Below are 15,213 nucleotides of genomic sequence, written 5' to 3' on the forward strand. Positions count from 1 at the left end.
AACACACAGCATTTTTTTTTTTTTTCAGCAGTGCTTTTCACAAAAAGTCCAAAGAATTTCTCTATCGTACTGCAGCATTTCCATAGGTATAATTGACATGCTGCGATTTACAAAAATGTCATGTTTTTTTTTTCTTTTTTTAAATTGCAGCATTTCCGCTGCGAATATTTTTCAGCAATGTGTGGATGGGATTAATCGGAATTCAGTCCACTTTGCTGCAATTTTACGTAGGTCTTTGGTAAAAAGAAAAAAGGGTTTTGCACTCTCCTTCCCCCAGCTCAGAAAACTCCTTTATAACAAGGCGCACAATGATGAAAAATGCCACTAATGACCTAGTTCTAATTCTAGCCTAGGGGCACTACATGGACAGAGTTTGTATAATGCCATTCATTTATCGTCATATGTAGACGTGTGCGAGTCATTAGTCCATGAGTGGTAGTCTTTATTTTAGAGCAAATGTTACCCTCTGGACTGCTGCATTCTGGCAATTTTATGGAATTCTGATCAGACAGATATTCCTCCATACGAAGGGAAAGCCCCTTTAAGATAAAGAACAGAAACTAAAAGAAAATTCAACATTTCTTTATGCAATGTGGTTTAAAGCAGCTTGTTCTATTAGTACTTACACAGTAACTACTAGAGGTACATTGTGTAACACAGGATGGCAGTAAAACACTGGAACTAGTTTCATACTAGCAGTGAATATCCATTGTTTTGGTCCTTTAGAGGATAGGCCCACAGTATCGGGTCTCTCACCGCCCGGGTTGCCCCCATAGCGTCATGTCCCCTTCAAGTTGCCCCTTTAGTCTCATGCCCCCTCAGATTGTCCCCAGAGTTTCAGGTCTCACACCGTTTATATCAAAGGAAAAAAAAACAAACAAACCTTAAAACTTACCTTTTTGCATTCACTCTAGGGTTGAGCCGATCTTGAGATTTCAGGATTGCTTTTAAAATCTGATTTCCGATCATTTCCCATCTAAACCCGATCCCATTTCCGATCCTAATGCAAGTCAATGGGATTTTTTAATGATTGAAGATCGGATTTTAATAACTTTCCTATTCATTACACAACATGGAGTCCAAAAATTGAACGTGGGGGGATGTAAGTGCACCACTCATGTCTCCTCTCCCAATACTCTCTCACACTCTCCTAAGCCACAAGCCCCACCTTCTCCCAGCATCTGTAACACTAGCCTGGGAGGCGGAGGCGTTCTGAAGGCATGTGAATGAGAAAGGAGAGGACTGAGAAGAACGGGCAGCGGCAGCGATTCTGTGCAGGTAAGTGAGGGGAGGGGGGGGGACTAAGTAGCTGGGGGATTCTTTAATCACTGAACAGCATGGAGTCCAGGAATTGAATGTGGGGAGATGTAAGTGCATCACTCATGTCTCCTCTCCCACTACCCACCCACAACCCACCCACACTCTCCTAAGCCACAAGCCCCACCTTCTCCCAGCATCTGTAACACAAGCCCGGGAGGTGGAGGCGTTCTGAAGGCATGTGAATGAGAAAGGAGAGGACTGAGAAGAACGGGCAGCGGCAGCGATTCTGTGCAAGTAAGTGTGTGTGTGTGGGGGGGACTAAGTAGCTGGGGAATTCTTCAATCACTAAACAGCATGGAGTCCTAAAATTGAAGCGTTCAATTTTTGGACTCCATGCTGTGTAGTGAATAGGATCGTTTTTAAAATCCGACTAGTTCTTCCATTTGTGAAAATGAACACTGTACAACACTGTTTTTGTCAAGCTGTGTTATTGTAATGTCGAGCTGGTCTAACCTGCACATGTATGAAGGTGAATAATGGTGATAACTCGAGGAATATAACCTGAAGACCTTAAAGTAATGCATAAGCAGCTATTACTATAAAATGTAATTGGCTGAAAAATTAAACCTCATTTTTCTGTCCTTTCCAGAATGTTGAAGTTTGCAAAGATTGCCTTCAGCTTTTTAATGATATCCAAGAATTGCTTAAAAGCAACTCCTCTTTCTCCAAAATGCTGATTGACAATGCTCTCAAACAGTGCGATCAGCTTGGAGGTGGCATAAGCGAAATGGTAAGTTTCTTACGGATCTCCTTACAGTTACATTTCATTTCATGTAATACTACATCTTCTGAAATGTAACTTTATCATTTGCGTTATTCAACTAATTTCTGTGTCTTTTTTCAGTGACACACAAGGCTTTATTTTTATGTTTTTATTTCTGTATCTGGGAAAACCGTCTATTTTTTCACTTTTTTTATTTTTTTAACAAGTGCTACTAAAAAAAAAAAAAAAAATGTAAATAGTTTTTACTTTCCATTACGGTAATTATTTTGTATGTCGTGTCAGGGCTAGAACCTTTAATAAGGGTGTTTTATTGGCACATTTTATCAGTTTTCCTGTTGTGTCCTCTGGGCTGGAGATATTGGTGCTGTTGTAAGGGTAAGTTCACACCGTTTTTTTTGGACCAGAACCCGAGGCGGAGATAGCCGCGACTGAAAGCTGGTGCACTGTATCGGCATCCAGCCGCACACTCCGCTCCGGATTAGGCCCAATGAATGGGCCTAGTCGGGAGGAGAGTGTGTCTTCAGGCCAAATCGCTAGGCAACTCGGCCTGAAGAATGAGCATGTCGCTGCTTTTTTCCAGGAGCCAGAAGAAACATCTCCCGGAAAAAAAAAAAACTCCTGAGTGGCTCCCTTTGATTTCAATTGGAGCCGTCTTTTTGGTCTGGATTTTGTGCCGGACAGTGGGAAGAGATCTGTAATGAGAATCTCATCTTTAAAATGATACCTAGCACTTGCTGATAGAAGTTATAGTTTTGGACTGATTCACTGTTGAATACACTATTTGGCATTGAGATCCAACTGCAGATATCAATTCCCAGCTGCATTTTAGTTATTCGCTCCAAAACTATAAGTTCTATCATCAAATGCTAGATATCATTTTAAAGATAAGACTCTCATCTTTAAAATGCATTTTAAAGCATCTAAATATCTTTATGTAGCCAAGAGATATAGGGCTCTAAATTGTCCCCCCACTCCTGTCTCGGGAAGTATGAATGAACTGTAGCAGAAGGAGGGGGGGGGAGCAGCCCAGCAGCGTGCACAGAAATAATGATTGATCATCATTATCTGTGCATAACTTGTATGTGACACCAGGAGGGGGGTGGCAGGGACTCTTCTGTCCCTATTAATCCTTCTCCTGCCAATCAGAGCGCATACTATTCCTACGCCCTCTGATTGTCACATACAGGTATAATGTAATTTTCCCTGCGTTTTACTAGTGGGGTATTCTTATGTAATACCCTCTAAACATAACCAGGAAGTTTATTGGCGCTGTGACCAAGACGTTTACCATTGTCCAGGTCGCAGCGCCAAATAAAAGTCGCACCAAACACATACAAAGTCATGAATAAAGTTTACATTTCACCCAATCCCTGTCCTGTCTATACCTGAGCTTTCTACAGTAAAATACGTCTCTAGTGATGTCCATTACATGCTAAAATAATATTAATAACGATTATCACTAGAGATGAACGTATAGTTTGCTAAAATTTTTTATAGGGGGATGGAAAATAACATTTTTAATGTAAAGTCCTATTTAATTTGCATGCATAAAATGGGATGGCGCATTTCTGTGAATTTGGCGTTTCTTTAACACCTGCCCCTGTAAATATATACATGTATGAACTCCTCACATATTGCAGTTTTTTGGAAAGTACAATGTGTTTGCAGAAAGGGATTTCTTCAGTCGCACTTTAGTGGCAAATTTGAATTTTTGTGCAATTTTTGCTTGCAATCTCTGTTTGCTGCAAAGTTGCATGAAGGTGGTTGTATATATGAATTACTACATTGTGTTTTTATATACGGTATGCTTTGTCTGCTTGTCTTCTGTATTCATGATTTCGGGAATCTGAGCTCTTGTTGTAGTTGATGTTTGCGGTACATATCGTGTGTGTATATATATATATATATATATATATATATATACACACTGTCTACACCTTAAGCCATTATTTTTTAATTTATTTTGTATATGAATGTGAGCTTGAACATGAATTTTAGGTGCAAATATGTGTTTTAGTGCATTTTTTTTCAAAAAATTATTTGTGTTTGTCACAAAGTTGCATGAAGGTGGATGTGGCTATTGATGACCCATTGAGACATATGTAATCTTCAGGTTGTCTACTTTGAAAAAATATATAGGATTTAGGGGTTCACTTACTTTTAATGGTGTATAATCCCTACATTTTATAGGATGATACTTTGACATTTCCAGCTAAAAAGCAGATTTTTGTTCCTTCCGGTTCTGGTGATTTTCTGAAGACTTGTGCATGTGGGTGTAGGCCATTGTGATATGAATTAACTCTGCACATGTTGAACTCTTATTTTTAGGAGGTTTGGTGCATATATTTTTTGTTGGGTTTCTGCTTTTAGCAACTAATATACATTTATTAGCATTTTTTCATAAAACATCAAAATTGCATGAAGGTGCCTGTTCATATACAGTAACAAGTGGCATTCTGACAATGCTGCAGGTGTCTACTTTAAGAAATATATAGGTGTGGGGGGGGGGGATGCTTTTTTTAATGTTGCAATTTAGGTTTGATTTGTCCAACTCAAAACTGTGAAAATTGCTCTGGCTACTGGAGGTGCAAAATTTCCAGAGCCCCTTGGCAGGGAAAGGGTTAATTGCTTGACATTAATTCCAGTCTGATTGCCCAGACTGTAACCCAGCTCAGACTCTCCTCACCAGTCCTCTGCAGTGCAGGGTTACCAATATTTCTTGGCTGGATTGTGCCCATTTGCCAGAATTACATTGCTTAAAAAAAAAAATGGCCTGGGCGCATGCGCAGTAGCTGTATGCTACTGCACATGCGCCCAGGCCATTTTTTTTTAAGCAATGTCAGTTCGCAAGCACCGGAGGAGGACGGGACCCGAGGACATCGGAGGAAGAGGAGGCGTAGATGAAGAAGACGGCGCACCCTGAATGCCCGCCCAGCGTGTACGTTCGGTAAGTTTATCACATTCTGTTTTAGGGTTTTATTTTAAAACGGGGGGTAGTTAAATATAACTTTTACGGTGCCTGAATAGCCTTTTTAAAGGCTATTCACACATATGTGGGGCTCTATCAGCATGATTTTGCTGATAGAGCCCCTTTAAATTCAAAAATTCACTATTCTTTAAAGGGATTCTACCATTAAAACTTATTTTGTGGATAAGACGTCGGAATAGCCTTTAGGAAGGCTATTCGTCTCTTACCTTTAGACGTGGTCTCCGCCGTGCCGTTCCTCAGAAATACCGGTTTTTACCGGTATGCAAATGAGTTCTCTCGCAGCGATGAGGGCGTCCCCACCACTGCCAGAGAAGTGTCTCCAAGCGCGGCCTCATTCTTCATCCGTCGCGTCATGTTCTTCTTCCGGCACAGGCTCGTAACCTAGCAGAGCAGAATACGCAGGCGCACAGGCCATGGTAAAATGGCTGCTAACAATACTGTGCAAGCGGTCATTTTCCCATGACCTGGGCGCCTGCGTAGTCTGCTCTGCTAGAAGTTAGGAGCCTGTGCCGGAAGACATTGAACATGACGCAGTGGACAAAGGAGGAGGCGGCACTTGGAGACATCTTATCCACAAAAAAAAAAGTTTTAATGGTAGAATTCCTTTAAACTTTTAAAAGTTAACTGCACAAAAGATATTCAATTTTTCTTTAATTTCTCTCCCTCAGTGTAAGAATTATGTGAATCAGTATGCTGACATCTTTTTACAAATGATGATCCAAGTGGTAAGATCCATTAACTGACAAATACCGGCATGTACTGTATGTTGCCTCTTCTCATGATTATGTTGGTAGAGTACCCCTCGAGAATTATCAAAGAGCACCCCAACACAGTAGCTTCAATGGATTTGTCTCATAAAAAAAGACAAAGTAGCTCCGGGGTCAGCTGATTTATTCTCAAGGGCATCCCAAGTAGAAGACCCCAGCCCATGGCTAATGGGGAATGTGAATTAGTTTTCATTTAAGACATTTGCTTTTACTTGGCACCATTGTGCCAGGTTACCTGGCTTGTGGAAAACAACGTTGTACTGAATGAAGCATGTATGGCGCGGAATAAAGCGTATGTAGGAATACATTCACACTACCATTTTGGGAACATTCTGATTTTTTTTTTAATTTTATTTATTTAATCGCTGCAGATAGTGAAAACTGATAGAAAAGGAAAGCTTTTATCAATCTGAAAAACTTTTTATATCCATTGTTCTGATCCTCTGATGGATCCGAACTGTGGACCCAAAGCGTTGGTGTGAATCTGCCTGTATCACCCATCCATATTTACTTGCCTCTTTGCACTATTCTTCATGATGTTTCGTGTCTTGCTTCTGTCACTCTGTGCGTGTGATTTCTCTAGAACAGCTTTGTATCTGATATTTCCTTTCTTTCCGGTGCTGGTCCTTATTTGTTTCTATAACTGATCAGGATCAGGTACGTGAAATGCTTGTCTGTACTTTCCTGGGCATATTACAAACTGCACACTAAAAATGAGCCCAAAAACTAAAACGGCTAGTGTGGATTTTCTTTTCACTAGATTTTGGCTTCATTCAGATGACTATGATGCAAAGCAGACATGAAAAAAAAACTGCTAAAAAAAATGGACATTTTTGCATAGACCGATTTTCATGGGGAAAAAACGGAGTCTATTAAGTGATTTATGAAAACCTCTAAGGCCCCATTTTTGAAAATCATGGTAGCTGTATATGACTGCAGCTCCGCTCACATTGATGGTGATGGTATCAGGTCACTATACAGCAGAAGGAGCTTTCTGTATTATTTACAAGACAGGTACCAGCAGCGGCTCTGTACAGCTGATCGGTCTGTGGCCCAGGTGTCAGTCCCCTACCGATCATAATACTAATAAAATTAAATAAAAAATGGACCACAAATTTAATAGGAGAAGATGAGAAAATTGCAGCAAAAAAGTCATGTGACTAGTCCCATTAAAATCAATGAAATTTTTAATGCAGTTCTGTGAGAGCCATGAAGTCACACTAGTGGGTTATGGTCATGTGAACAGAGCCTTATACTTCTGACAATCTTTCATGTGTCTTAAAGGGATTCTACCATTAAAACTTTATTTTTTGCGGATAAGACGTCGGAATAGCCTTTAGAAAGGCTATTCGTCTCTTACCTTTAGACATGGTCTCCACCGCGCCATTCCTTAGAAATACTGGGTTTTACAGGTATGCAAATGAGTTCTCTTGCAGCGATGGGGGCGGGCCCCAGCGCTTAAACAGCGATGAGGGCGTCCCCACCGCTGCCAGAGAAGGGTCTCCAAGCTCCACCTCCTTTGTCCGCCGCGTTATGATCAGTCTTCCGGCGCAGGCTTGTAACCTAGCAGTGCAGAGCAGACTGCACAGGCCACGGGAAAATGGCCGCTAACAATACTGTGCAAGCGGCCATTTTCCCGTGACCTGTGCGCTTGCGCAGTCTGCTCTGCTAGAAGTTACGAGCCCGCACCAGAAGAAGACTGAACATGACACAGCGGACGAAGAAGGAGGAGGTGCTTGGAGATCCTTCTCTGGCAGCGGTGAGGACGTCCTCATCGCTGTTTGAGCGCTGGGACCCGCCTCCATCGCTGTCAGAGAACTCATTTGCATACCGGTAAAAAACAATATTTAAGGAACGGCGCGGCGGAGATCACGTCTAAAGGTAAGGGACGAATAGCCTTTCTGAAGGCTATTCCGACGTCTTATCCACAAAAAATAAAGTTTTAATGGTAGAATCCCTTTAACTGTACCAAGATATAACCCATTCTTTGTATGTATGGAGTCCTTTTGTTAGGGGCTTATGCCACAAATATTTATCTTCTATCCATAGGATAGAGAATAATTAGTTGGGATCTGATCAGAGATGGGAGCCGGTCAGTTCTTTTTTTTTTTTTCCGGAGCCGTTTGTTCCGGCTCCCGGAAAAAGAGGCAAGGTGCTCATTCTTCAGGGCGTTTTGCCTCGTGATTCGGTCTGAAGACACTCCCTCCTCCAGACAACGCCCATTCATTGGGCCTAATCCGGAGCAGAGTGCACGACTGGATGCCCGTACACTGCATCGGCATTCAGTCGCGGCTACCAGTATTTTGGCCTCCGCCTCAGGACCAAAAAACCCTGTGTGAACTTAGCCTAACTGCAGTCAGGCTGAATTCACAATACAGATAAAACTTTCACAGGAATGGTGGAGGTCTCAGTGGTCAGATCACTGATCAGCTATTTATCCTTTATTCTATGGATAGAGGGTATAACCCTGTAAGATTCTCACAGGTTTGGTTTCTTGTTTGGTGTGTGCATGAATCTGGCTTTTTAATGTGTTTTTTTTGCCAATTAACACAATGATTTTTTTTTTTTTTTAAACCTTTTTTTTTGGGGAAGGGGGGGGATGAGGAGGTGTAGGTGGAAGTAGTAGTAACAATCCATTCCTGTAATAGATTGCCACCAGCTAAAGAAATGTACATTTTTGATGTTATTTAGAAGGTATGGGGGAGGATTAGATTAGTGTAGGGATTTCTATTTCTCCCAGACAACTCCTTTAATAACATGTTCATTACACCTTTATAATTCACTCTGTCATATAGAACATGATTGCTTCAGAAAAATAAGGGGGATAACCGCCGTATACTGTATATTTGTATGTTCCGCTTTTCAGCCTTCGCAGCAGATTTGTTGTGAAGCAGGTCTGTGTGCCCAGGGAAAGTCTGCTCCAATGTTGGAAATAACTCCTGCAAAAGTTATTGTTCCTGCAGCAAAACTTCAGCCTGCTGTCCAGGTAAGTTCTATACTACAGCCCTGACCTCATACTCAGAAATTCAAGTCTAAATTTAATCTTGTTTACCCCTTAAGGTTACAGAAAAGACTGAGAATGTGCCAGTCTGTGAAGTGTGCCAGGTGGTCATGTCTCAAATGGAAAGCCTTCTAGAAAAGAATTCTTCTAAGGTATGTCTGAGCTCTATATCGTCTCGTCACACTCTGTGCTGATAGTGGAGGAGAGAACATCCCCTCCCCCATATTTATATGCATTTATCTTTCAATGTAATAAACTTCTTAAATCAAGCGCTGGTCGTCTGAAAGCTGCTGACCATGGTGCAGTGGGCTCCAATTCACACAACCATGCCCATTTAAAACTCTGATGTGTGAATAGTCCCTTATGAAAGTTCAGGCGAGTCAGGAAAGACTGTGACCGTGGCCACCATGTTGGAATTTTTCCCTCCATGGTAACTGACATGTGACACCAGCTGGCAGTATCTCTGACATTACTCCTCAGGAAAAACTTTCATACACTTTAAAAATCCAACATCCAACAACTAGAGGTTCTAAATAAGAATCTAGTTTTGTAGTGTCCTTGCTACTGCCCCTATTCTGAATGTATGTCTCTCAATCCAGGAAAAGCTGGATTACTCTGAGCTGTAACTGTGACCACAATGGTTACGAAACTTTTTCACTACAAGAGCTTTGGTAAGCGGCCACAAAAAATGGTTGCGTGCAGGTGCAGTTGGCTTTGCCCGAGGCCTGCTGGCAGAGCAGACGGCGCATGCGTAGAAGATTGAAAGCCAGGCTGGAAGACGACACGTAGAGGCCGGGTGCTGAAGAAGATGGAGGCGGCACTGAAGAGTTCTCTCGCAGCTGTTTGAGCACTGGGGCCCGCCCCCAGTGCTGCAAGAGAACTCATTTGCATAAAGACGGAAAACGGAATATCTATTGAACGGCGGCGCAGAGAAGACATCTAAAGGTAGGAGAAGTATAGCCTTAAGGCTATTCCTACTAGTTAGTTAGAAAAAAAGGGATTCTAATGATAGCATACCTTTAATGCTATGTGTCACCCATTCCCAAACTTCTTGTGAGATCACGTTCATATTCCTGACTGGTTGATTGGAAGATATCTGTAAAATTGGTTACAGTAGCATTTTGCAGGTGACCTTGCACATTTGTATGAGTGGTGTGTTTTGTTTTTTTGTGCTAAATCATTTTAGAGAGTTATTTAATTTTCTTTCTTCTGCAGGAGCAAATAAAGGAAGCTCTTGAAAAGGTCTGCAATATTATTCCTTCTAAGTGTTGTGAAAAGTGCAGAGAGATTGTGGAAATGTACTGCGATGCTATTATTGAGATGTTGAAGCAGGAGTTTACACCAAAACAAATCTGTACCATGCTTGGATTGTGCCCTACCAGACAACCTAAGAAGGGTAAGAAACTGATGTCAGATATTCACCATTTTGATTTCTTGGAATTTTTCTTAAACTGTTGCTTGAAAAATGTGTTTTAACATATATGTGGATCCCTGTATTTTTCTAAATGCCAGTCTTATTACCATTGTTGTAACTATGAACAGCCTAGGTAAAAGATCAGTGACTGTGAACAATCGTTTTATCTAATTGATGACTGTCTGACTAGAAAGTTGCCAGTTGTGTATGAAGATATGGTGTGTTTTTTTTTTTTTTTTAACCTCTTATCCTACATCTAATATGTATATGATCACCTTAAGACGGCTTATTTTAACTTGGGGACATTGCATTGAGACAATACAGTAGTACGGCTTTTTCCTAAAATGACTTTCTTTTTAACAGTGAAACTCACTGCAGAACATATTCAGTCTGGTGCTGCCTGTCAGGTTTGCAAGATGATTGTGAAGCATATGGACCAACTTCTGATGGAAAATGTTACTCAAGAAAACATCAAGAGAGCTTTGCAAGTGGTGTGCAATTACTTACCTGAAAGCATGGCAGATGAGGTAACCAGTGACTGCTACACTGTAACGCAGGGGTAGGGAACGTACGGCTCTCCAGCTGTTGCAAAACTACAACTCCCAGCATGCATACGTGCTCTACTGTTCTTGGAACTCCCATTGAAGTGAATGGAGCATGATGGGAGTTGTAGTTTCACAGCAGCTGGAGAGCCGAAGGTTCCCTACCCCTGCTTTACACATACTAGAACTTTATTACAGGGGTTGGCTCGAGATAGGAGCTAACTAGCTGATAGGTGGGGGTCCCATTACCCCATCCAAATGGAGCAGCAGGCTAAGCATGACAAACTGGTGCTCCATACTCTAAAGGCTACCAGAGATGGCAGGGGTCCATGTACAGATGTCTCTGGCAGTGGTATAGAAAATGAACAGAGCAGCATGGCAGATGCCTGAATGAGACTGTAGGACTCCCACCATTCAGCATGTTACACCCTAATCTGTCAATAAGGGATATCTTGAAAACTTGGGCCAACCCCTTTTGAAAAAAAAAAAAAAGTCCAGTTTTGTGAAAGGTCAAAAATACAATATTCTTACAAGTTATAACCTGTACAGAAGTTATTGCCATGCCTACACTGCCAAGTAGTCACAATCACCTGATCCATGTCTTATCCTGCTAGTATCTTACAGGGGGCAGCCTTTAAGGACAGTAACTAGAGATGAGCGAACACTATTCGAAACAGTCGTTTCGAATAGCACGCTCCCATAGAAATGAATGGACGTAGCCGGCACGCGGGGGGTTAAGCTACCGGCAAAGTCTGCGTGCCGGCCGCTTCCATTCATTTCTATGGGAGCGTGCTATTCGAAACGAGTGTTCACTCATCTCTAGCAGTAACCTATGGCAATAATGTAGATTAAAGATGTTGATCTGACACTGGGCCTAAGGACCTTAACAGCAGCTGAACTAGGAACTTGGATAAGGGCGGTTTCACACCTGCGCCTGATCTCCGTTATCCAGACAGACCGTGTGGGTGCCGGTGAGCTCCCAGAAAAAAAAAAAAGAAGCGAGGTGCTCATTCTTCAGACCAAGTCTCCTCGCAATTCGGCCTGAAGACACTCCATTCATTGGGCCTAATCCAGAGCAGAGTGCACGGCTTTTCAGCCGCGGTTACCCGGTTTTTGGTCCAGAACCTGAGGCGGCCTCTGCCTCAGGTTCCAGACCAAAAATCGCTGTGGGAACTTACCCTTAGAGTCTGTTCTGCTGTAAATATAATGAATATACTGGCTGACAAGAGCCACCACTTATGTATGAGGGCAGTGACACAAACATGCACTTTGTGCTGTAGATAGTGCCGTGAAAGGGGAAGCTTCATTCTTATGACTAAACCCCGAGCTGTCTTGTGACCGTGATGTGACGTTCTTTATCTCTTGTGTAAAAGTTAAAGGGCAAAATGTAAATCACTCAAGGCTCTAGCAATGTAGACACTAGTTTAATCTGGTAACTTAATGCAAGTGTGTGTATGATAGACATTATTGGGGTTTGTAACATTTCTTTCACATAATAATAATGATAATGATGATAAAATAAAATATATATTTTTTTGACTCCTCTGTAGTGCTGTTCCATTGTCGATCAATATGAACCTTTGTTTATTCAACTACTTCTGCAAGCCTTGGACTCGACCTTTGTTTGTGAGGTAAGGTTTAATTTTTGTTGTTGTTTTGTAGGACCGCCTACTGGACTACTAAACCCATAATAAGCAGAGGTTCCGACTCTCTTGCTCCAAAATTATATACCAATCTCCTCAACTCCTCCTGCTCTATAACATGCTACCTGCATATAGAATACATTGACACTAGGTTTACACTAAGGGTAAGTTCACACAGGGTTTTTTGGATCGGAACCTGAGGCGTAGGCCGCCTCAGGTTCCGATCCAAAAAACTGGGTAGCCGCACCTGAAAGCCAGTGCACTGCATCGGCATCCAGTTGCCCACTCTGCTCCGGATTAGACTCAATGAATGGGCCTAGTCCGGAGGAGGGAGTGTCTTAAGGCCGAATAGAGGCGATGCTGCCTGAAGAATAAGCACCTCGCTTCTTTTTTCTGAGCGGCTCCCGTTGATTTCAAAGCTGTCTATTTGGTCAGGGTTTTGAGGTGGATACGGCCTCAAAACCCTGACCAAAAAACCCCGTGTGAACCCAAACAACTGAGGCAAACACTAAAACAGTGGTTACACATTAAAGGGGTTGTCCCATCACAAGGATCCTATCTATAATGCTTGTTAATGTGGATGTAAGACTTTTCCTAAATACATGGCTTCAGCAAAACTGCTTTGTTTGTCCAATATCTTACTTTATTCAATTCATTGTTGACACAGCCCTTGACTTATCTGCTCAAAAGTCAAGTGATGTATCTGCCTGCTGTCAGGGGGGAGGGAGGAGGGGCTAAGTGCACGGGAGCCTGTGTCTCTAGCTATTCCTGTGTCTACACCACGTGACCTAGCTTCCTGCACTCAGATAGGGGAGAGGAGCTGCTTTCATTTCTGAACTCGCCTTCTGTTCTCCCAGTTATCAGGCTAGCTAATTCAATGGTGTTCATTATGGCAGAGACAGGCAGTCTCTGTATGTAACACAGAATGGAGTTGTTCCTGCCTGTACTTCATAGTCCAATATTGTGCATATAGTGTTTAAGGACCTTTGGTGACATCACAGGCCCTTCAGCCGCCCCATAGGATCACGCTATGCGGTAGACGGAGCTACACGCTAATTTAGGGGCGGAGCTAAATGGCAGGTTGCATGTGAAACCCCGCCCACCAAATGATGCAAGAAACCAGGAAGAAAAGATTTTACAGCAGTGAAGACTGGTGAGTATGCGACATGGGAATACCCCTTTAACTAGAATAGGGTCTGTGACTTGTAACCTGAAACTGGCAGAGGAAAGCCCCCCCCCCCGCAGTTGTATTGTTACATTCTTATATTGTGCTATTCTTACAGAAGCTGAAGCTCTGCCCTAATGCTCAGAAACAACTTTTGGGAAGTGAAAAATGTATGTGGGGGCCAAGTTACTGGTGCAAGGATATGGAGACTGCAGGAAGCTGCAATGTAAGTTAGTGAATATGGCAAAATTTATGTGTGCGAAATGTCAGTGTTTGGATTTTTTTTTTTTTTTTTGTTATGTAAATTGTGAGCCCCATACAGGGATCACAATGTACATTTTTCCCTATCAGTATGTCTTTGGAGTATGGGATCGAAATACACAAACGCGGGGAGAATATACAAACTCCTTGAAAATGGTTTTTTTTTTACCCTTGGTAGAATTCAAACCCAGGACTCCAGCGCTGCAAGGCTGCATTGCTAAGCACTGAGCCACCTTGTGGCCCCCTGTGTTTGGAATTCTGTAGGTGTGGTAGACATTCTGCTGTCTTTCTGAAAATCCTCACATCATGTGACCGCTGAGGCCAATCAGCAGCCTAAAAGGAACTGGGACATCACTCACATATGTCATTCATACCTCCTATCTGTATATCCTAGACAACCCCTTGAATTTGGTGCCAACTATGGAATTTTATGTGTATTTTTATTTCAACTAGTGTGGAAATTGTTATTTTTTTTATTTATTTTTCTATGCAAATTTAATCATAACGTTCATCAAATTTTCATTGCAGGCTATTGAACACTGCAAGCGTCATGTGTGGAACTAGAAGATAGTGACAGAATCCAATGAGAATGAAAGACTGGATTAAATTTTTTATTTTTTTTTGGTTTCCCCAGAACTGGTCCTCCGTTTAAGTACAGGGAAAATGTTTAGTGTGGGGAGAAGTAATATCATGATGTATATATTTATTCGTTAGAGAAAAGTAGGAAATAATTAGATTGCTTTTATTAAAATTAAGTGACAGTATAATCAATCAGCTGATGTGCATCATTATGTAATAATAAAGAGCTGAGCTTACCTTCACCATGGCTTTTATAATCGTTCTCTGCTGTACAGACTTCCACCTCCGTGCATGGTAGTCCTTAGATAATTCTCTAAACTTGGGGTAGAACACAAACATGTTTGTAGGGGGCTTGCGATTCCTAGTAATTCTGTCTCTCATATTTGCCTTTTGCATGATTTAAAAAAAAAAAAAAATTAATATAAACAGACAAGCCATAGCCCAAGACTAAGCAATATTTAGGTTAAAAATTTTTTCTAATTTAAATTTAGGTATTGGCTTATGACTTAAGCGCTGTAAGCTTTTGACAATATAACTACGGTTTTAATGCCTGTGTAATGTGCTAAATGAGACTTGAATAATTCATTAAAATATCTTGTCAGTTCTAGATAAAAGTAAGACTTTAGATCTACTGACTTGTTTCTTGCACTAAAATACAATAAAGGCTATCTAATATTCTATGTACAGTATTGTTATTGGTTCCATGTATTCTTAGAATATTCTAAACACCGTCATATTTACTCATTATGACAAGCACACTTCCGCTATTTTATTTCTTTATGGGTTTTCTTGGACTTTGGATAAGATG

General features: G+C 41.5%; 1 protein-coding gene across 2 annotated transcripts in view; it reads left to right on the forward strand.

Annotated features, from left to right (window-relative positions):
• Positions 1 to 14,997, forward strand: part of PSAP (prosaposin) — a 37,438-nt gene extending 22,441 nt beyond the window's left edge. The window contains exons 15-23 of one of the 2 annotated variants that reach the window (XM_075257731.1): positions 1,910 to 2,050; positions 5,702 to 5,758; positions 8,667 to 8,786; positions 8,861 to 8,953; positions 10,017 to 10,197; positions 10,579 to 10,742; positions 12,308 to 12,388; positions 13,684 to 13,791; positions 14,355 to 14,997. In XM_075257731.1, coding sequence (XP_075113832.1) covers positions 1,910 to 2,050; positions 5,702 to 5,758; positions 8,667 to 8,786; positions 8,861 to 8,953; positions 10,017 to 10,197; positions 10,579 to 10,742; positions 12,308 to 12,388; positions 13,684 to 13,791; positions 14,355 to 14,390 — 981 coding nt within the window. In that variant the 3' untranslated portion in view covers positions 14,391 to 14,997. The remainder of the gene's footprint in view (positions 1 to 1,909; positions 2,051 to 5,701; positions 5,759 to 8,666; positions 8,787 to 8,860; positions 8,954 to 10,016; positions 10,198 to 10,578; positions 10,743 to 12,307; positions 12,389 to 13,683; positions 13,792 to 14,354) is intronic. The other variant, XM_075257730.1, reaches the window with a different exon arrangement.
• Positions 14,998 to 15,213: the final 216 nt, after the last annotated feature.

The sequence above is a fragment of the Leptodactylus fuscus genome, chromosome 10 (genome assembly GCF_031893055.1).
Source record: "Leptodactylus fuscus isolate aLepFus1 chromosome 10, aLepFus1.hap2, whole genome shotgun sequence".
In the NCBI taxonomy this organism is placed as follows: domain Eukaryota; kingdom Metazoa; phylum Chordata; class Amphibia; order Anura; family Leptodactylidae; genus Leptodactylus; species Leptodactylus fuscus.